Below are 7,099 nucleotides of genomic sequence, written 5' to 3' on the forward strand. Positions count from 1 at the left end.
TTCTACTTAAATTTTAGTAGATCTGCTAGCAATTTCTATACAAACATCTTTGTAAAAGCGAGGCACCCATTGCATGATCTCCTTTACGAGCATGGAAATTGAGTGACAAGGTTCATTGTCAACATTGAACAGGGAGAAATGAAAACTCCTAGTACTAATTTTTGAAAATGCTTGATAAATTTTACCTCACAAGGTCACAAGTGGTGTTGATGAGCTACTATTACTCAAACAACTCCCATTGTCGTCCACTTGATGTGCTACTATTACTCAAACAACTCCCATTATAATCAACTATCGCAAGTGAAGTTGATGACCTAATAATACTCGAACAACTCCCCACTTAGAGGTAAATTCTACTTGAATTTTAGGAGATTTGCTAGCAATTTCTATACAAACATCTTTGTAAAAGCGAGGCACCCATTGCATGATCTCTTCTTTACGAGCATGGAAATTGAGTGACATGGTTCATTGTCAACATTGAACAGGGAGAAATGAAAACTCCTAGTACTAATTTTTGAAAATGCTTGATAAATTTTACCTCACATGGTCACAAGTGGTGTTGATGAGCTACTATTACTCAAACAACTCCCATTGTAATCCACTTGATGTGCTACTATTACTCAAACAACTCCCATTATAATCAACTATCGCAAGTGAAGTTGATGACCTAATAATACTCGAACAACTCCCCACTTGAGGTAAATTCTACTTGAATTTTAGGAGATTTGCTAGCAATTTCTATACAAACATCTTTGTAAAAGCGAGGCACCCATTGCATGATCTCTTCTTTACAAGCATGGAAATTGAGTGACATGGTTCATTGTCAACATTGAACAGGGAGAAATGAAAACTCCTAGTACTAAATTTGAATTTTGAAAATGCTTGATAAATTTTACCTCACATGGAAGAAAATGATCAATTTTCAGGTGAGCTCTTTCATGCTTTTGTCCACTTAAAGATGAGAATCTATATTTGTATATACTCGACCTTTTTCTACCATTCTAAAACGGAAGAACTTTTGCTTCTCTTCCTTCAGATTTTCCTCCACTTGGAATCTTGGAATCAGAATTCCACTTTAAAAAGTTACATTGGCTTTTCTTCCTCCCATCACTAATCATTACATATTTAAAAAGAAACATGTTAATATCTACTGTATAATCTCCAAATGGATCTCTGTTCTACTCGTAATGGTAGTTTGTGATAATTATAACAGGTTACATATTATTTATGCCAGAATTGCAACGTAAAAGCGTTGCAAACCTAACCCGTATACGAAATTTGTGACGGTACAATATATTACTATTCACCGGCCTGATACCTTTTAGTTGTGCAATATTTGAGGGCATGATTTTACCCAAAGAGAAACTATAATTTTGGAAATTTCCCTGGGAATTCTTTAAAAACGTTCCGCAAACAGCTGTATATTACAGCTATTAACAGCGTTTTCTGTCTCCAACTTTTATAATTTATCAACCTTGTCATGAAGGGCTTGTAGAAGAAAGGGAAAATATTAAGTAAACAGACTATTCATCAGACTAACATTAAGAGATGACGAGTAACGAAAATTTTTATGAAAAGATAGGAAACACAGCTGAATAACATTAATTTCGGAGGGCATCCATAAGATATTAAGAAATGAAATAAAGTTAGATAAAGCGGTTTTTAACAGTAATTCTTCAAACTACCTCACAATATGTGATGTCTTCAAATTTAAACTCAAGCACACCTCATGATACTGTGCCTTTTATGTGATATCTTGATCATTTAGCTCAAGCACACAACCATGATACTGTGGCCGTTATGTGCTATCTTGAAATTTCAACTCTGGCTCTTTCATCATTTCTTGAGATTTTAGCTCAAGCACACATCATGATACTGTGGTTGTTGCGTAACCAAGAGTTCCCAAAACATTTGTACCATTGTACAAACTGGAAAAATCCTGCTCTTGCTCTTCTGTATCTGTGTCCCAGAGGAAGGATGCATATGCTGCAGCAACATTACTGGGACAAAAAACAAACGCATTATTACTCAAGAGTCAATACGTTGAAAATCCTGCAACTAGGGAACCGTAACAAAAATGATGAGACCCATTAAAAAAATATTTTCCCTTTTTGTTATCGGAGGCTGCCTTCAGGAAAAATGAGTCGGAATTTAGAAATTTCTCACTAATTATTGATAATACTATGAAAGCCCTTTCAAATATTCTAACCTCTCATTCCACACATCTAAGGTTGCATGCACATATTTTATAACTACAAAAGACAGACAATGCACTACAGCTCTTCAGTGTACACTTTTCTATTCTACTTGTAAATATCTTCTCGATAGACTCCCGTGATTTTCACTGTGTATAATAATAGGGTTGATAAATTTAAGTGCTCTGAGATGCTCGTCTTCCTAAGACAATGACAGGATTTTGCTTTTCACATAAACTTACTGAACAAAAGTAGGAAATGGATGATTGGAAGAAGGAAAGCTTACCAATCTTCAGGAGAGGCCTGCACAGCTTGCTCAAAATAGGCGGAGGCCCTCTCTTCATCGTGGTGAAGTTCCCATACCAATTTAGCATACTGTGCTAACAATTCCCCATCATCAGGTTGAGCTAAAATTGCCCTCGAGTAATACTCTTCTGCTTTATGAAAGTGTTTTGACTGTCATTGAACCAAAAATATCAATTCAGTTATTATAGAGGAACAGTATCATTAATTAAAGAACCAATTTCCCATGGACAGATTAGATTATCATAAGACAAAAGCTAAGGAAATGTAATGTGCCTTTCCAAATGATCAATTCTGGAGACTGATTCAGTAGCCTATTTTTCCCGTAGTCTATAGGGGGGTTGATTAATTGTTTGCATGTCATTCGGGTGAAAAAAACATGTACAAGTGACCGTGAATCATTAAATTAAAAAGTGACTGGAGAAAAATAAAAGAAACTTTGTAAAGTCACCTTATATCCTTATATGATTGAGGAAATATTTTGATGATAAAAGTTATAAATACTATGGATCTTCCTTTTTCCCTTTTCCCATTCAATAATATAAGGTGAATTTCTAAAATTTCTTTCTTTTTCTCCACAGTTGCTTTTTAATTTTAATTATTCATTGTCACTTCTACAAGTTGTTCTTTTCACCCTAGTGACATTCAAATAATTAATTGATCCCCTTTTTCTCCTATAGCCTACAGCAATCAAATAGGCAACTGAATCAGCCTCCAGAAGTGATCATTTGGAAAGGGGCATTACACGAAACATCACAGATTACAAAAGCTCAATGAGTTCACGATCTTATCTACAAACAGTTGTATTTAACAGATAATTACATCAAGGCTGCACAAAACAAAGCAGAGAAAACATGCCCGACAGCCACCATATTAAGTGTTCTAGTATCCTACTGCAAAAAAGAGAGAGTAGACAAACAAAAAAAGGGAGTAAACAAACAAGGTCATCATTTTGCATAGATACCAAGGAGAGTTTTTAAGAGGGTTGGAGGTGATAATTTTCACTTCTTCCTAGGACCATACCATAGCCATTAATTCTATACAAAAAATATCTTCAAAAAAGTAAATAGGACCTAAGAGATCTAGAAGAAACATGTAACAAAAATCTGTCAGAATATAAATGAATTTCACGATATATGACAAAAGTAATAGGAAAAGAATTGAAAGTGTTTGAACTTTTCTGGAATGCAGCAGTAATCGAGCCCATAGAAACTCCAAAAGTGTTTCTCAGGCTAGATAATTCACTTCTACACTACATTTGTTGGCCTTATTTTATCATGAAAATGGTTTTTTTATATATACACAGATTATGACTTCACTGATTTAGTAAACGATGCTAAAATACCTGGAGATAGTATGACATATAAATCAAAGTTACATCACAGAAAACATAAATCACAAGGAAGCATCTAAAAAAAGAGAGAGAATTCACCAATCACAAAATCCACAATTTCTCTATGGTGCATGGGGGCAACATCCTAGTGGTTAATTATGAAAAGCACCTCATGCTGGGAAACCCAGAGGACAGCCGGGTAAAGTCCTACTAATTTAACTCCTGTTATTTAAATGAGAAAATAATTATAACTCTGTTGACAGGGAAAAGATCTGATTGTCCACAGTTTCCCAGTTAAAAGAGAAATGTATAGATAAAAGAAGAAAGAAATAAATCTGTAAAATTCCACGCTAAAATCATAGGAATACAGAGTATGCTACTAAACTTCAAAATCATATCCAAGTCACGATGAGAAAACAGGTGCCTGACCAGTATGGACTCTGGAGTTCACTTTGTCAGCTCAAAAATAGAAACAAAACCCAAAAGCAATACAGAAACCAAGCAATTACCTCGAACAAAAAGTAAGTGTAGTTCCTAAGAAGGAAAGAATTTCCACGATTCTTTTAACTGAGAATATGTATATAACACGTATGGAAAAGAAGATCTGACTATCTACAGCTTTTCAGTTCAAATAGAATTTTATGAAGAAAAGAAGCAGAAAGATTCAAATCTATAAATGTCATGCTACAATCATAGATATAGTAAATAAAGGGTATGCTAAACTTAAAAATAATATCCAAACCATGGTGAGAACACAGGGCATAACAAGCATGGAGTTCAGCTTGACAGCTCAAAAACAAAAGACAAATAGAAAGGAAGGTAAGAAAACAAACAATCACCTCATTCAAAATTTGACTATAGTTTCTAACGAGAGAATTTCCAGGATTCTTTTAACTAAGAAAATGTTATAATTCTGTTGGCACGGAAAACACCTAGTTGATCATACAGCTTATCAGTTCAAAGAGAACTGTATAGAGAAAAGAAGAAAGAAACGATTCTATAAATACCATGCTAAAATCATAAAATACAGAGGATGCTAAACTTAAAAACCATATCCAAACCATTGCGAGGACGCAAGTGCCTAATAAGCACAGAGTTCAAATTGCCACCTCAAAAGCGAAAGCAAAATCCAAAAGCAATACAGAAACCAAACAATACCTCGTACAAAAACTGAGCGTAGTTCCTAAGAACAAGAGAATTTCCAGGATTCTTCTCGAGCATTCTCTGATAATGCTCCTCAATGTTATCAGGCCCAGCTCCAAATCCGTCACCACCACTACTTCCACCAGTGGAAACCCCTTTCCAAGAAGAGTTTCCGCCACTGCCTCCCATATCGGTTTGAGGATCCATGACATCGAGGCCAAGTCCCCGAGCCATAAACAACGGTGCCGCGGATATCTTCTCATCTACTCTTTCCGGTGTGTAAAGATCCTTCACTCTTCCAACTATTTCCCCCATGGCTTCATTTTCAAAACTAAACTCCTGCAATTGAGATTCCACCATGCCACTATCGTTATCATGTTCCAAGCGTTCATCTACTGCCTCTTCATCATAATAACACGCAAAAGATGGGATTGATTTCAGAGAGGGTAATCTCTTGTGAGCCGATACCCTCCGAGACCAAGGCTTTTTAGAAGAAGCTTGCTGAAAATCATCAAATGAGTTACCCTGGAAAAGAGTTTCCGGGCCGACCTTTGCTGGGGCAGGAGAAACTCGGCTTAGGCTCCGGAGATCGCTTTCCGACTGAACTCGCCTGAAATTGGAAGACGGAATGGCCTCTTTGTCTTCATCGACGGAGCAGCTGTCCAAGCTCGAAAACGAATTAAGATGCGAACTCGCATTGTGGAAATTCAACTGGTTCGCATTTTCCGACGAGAAATTCGCTTTCCCTTCTTTATCTCTGTGATTATCTGGAAGCGGTAACGGTGGAATCAATGATCCCAGGACCGGTGTGGAGGAGCTTCGGAGCAACATTGTTGTCAAAAAATCAAGATTTGGCGATAAACTTTACGGTTTATGTTTCTTCTAGGCTGCAATAGCACAAATTGAGACGCCTTGGCAAATTTGTCCAAATTAAATCAAACGTTTTTTGCAGAAGTAAATAACGCTGACTCGAAGAGGAGCAAATATTCAGCAGCTTGAAAGCAAGCATATGTCATCGGTACATGCAATTTTTTATAGAAAAATGCAAATTTTGGGGAAAACTAAACAAACTTGAGGTGAACTGAGAAAAAGCGGGGTCTATGGAACAAAACCGAGCCAAAAGGATCAAATCTTCAACAAAACTTAAGCACAGCCTTCTTATTCAAGAAAAACAGACTTCTTATTGAACAAAAACACTCACAACTTTCGATTCAAACGAAATTTCCCTGCGCCGTGCAAAAAACAAGAAATCCGCTCCGCTCAATAAGAGTTTCCTAAATACTTTAGAAATGGAAGCTCTTACCCGTGAGTTTGTGGTCGAAACAGATCAGAATGCACCAAATTTATAAGGTTCGCTGTCCAAGGCTCCTCAAAGTCGTGAATTTGCTCTGAAATCTAGTCTCCAAGGCAATCCAATTCTGCGAGAGATATTCTAGTCCAGATGCCTCCTCCGATCTGAAAAAAAAAACAAATTGAATACGGATGCCACACAGACTGACTCAAGGCTTCATGCAACTTGGCCAGGAAAGCTGCAGCAACTTGCGATGAGACATCGGAATCCCACCCGATTCCACAAACTTCACTGAATCCCTTCCCATTAAAATAAGAATTTGTGGATGCTCAGATGCCAATTACAAATTCTCCTCCAACGCTTTCTACGCCGTTCGTCGGTTCAAACCCTCGCCATCTTCTTCGAGGCTGCCAAACTATAGGGTTAGGCCATTACTCACGGTTACACACTATAGGGTTAGGCCATTACTCACGGTACACACTATAGGGTTAGGCTATTACTTCACCCCTGGGTAGCCAACTGGAGATATTTCGGAAATATACAATAAGCTTGCAGCGTTCTTCTGCCATGCAAAATTGAACGATGGCAAGCTTACCACGTGTAATAACACGTGCTTGTTTATCGCGGAGAGGAAATGAGTTGGTTGTCCGTGGTTGCCAGGCTGGAATTATAAGCTGTCAGTTTTCGAAAGCACTATGTTTCTTCTGCAACTTGTCGGTGACCCCTCCGCACGTTAAGAGTCAAGACAAACTTGAATCTTTTATCTCCCTAGATTTTCACTTCTCGGTTTTGCCCATTTTTGTATTAAATAAACGCATTGGTCACATGGTCTTG

At 37.3% G+C, this 7,099-nt stretch overlaps 1 protein-coding gene across 1 annotated transcript; it reads right to left on the reverse strand.

Annotated features, from left to right (window-relative positions):
* Positions 1–1,596: 1,596 nt before the first annotated feature.
* Positions 1,597–6,712, reverse strand: LOC149180662 (uncharacterized). The gene is made up of 4 exons (XM_089416215.1): positions 6,278–6,712; positions 4,990–5,861; positions 2,482–2,651; positions 1,597–2,000 (listed from the first exon to the last, which is right to left on the reverse strand). The coding sequence occupies exons 2-4, from the start codon at positions 5,803–5,805 to the stop codon at positions 1,868–1,870; spliced, it is 1,119 nt and encodes a 372-aa protein (XP_089272341.1). The 5' UTR covers positions 5,806–5,861; positions 6,278–6,712; the 3' UTR covers positions 1,597–1,867.
* Between the last annotated feature and the right edge of the window lie 387 nt (positions 6,713–7,099).

Source organism: Pinus tabuliformis, chromosome 3_2, assembly GCF_031772625.1.
Source record: "Pinus tabuliformis cultivar Carrire ecotype Pingquan chromosome 3_2, CPIR1, whole genome shotgun sequence".
In the NCBI taxonomy this organism is placed as follows: Eukaryota; Viridiplantae; Streptophyta; class Pinopsida; order Pinales; family Pinaceae; genus Pinus; species Pinus tabuliformis.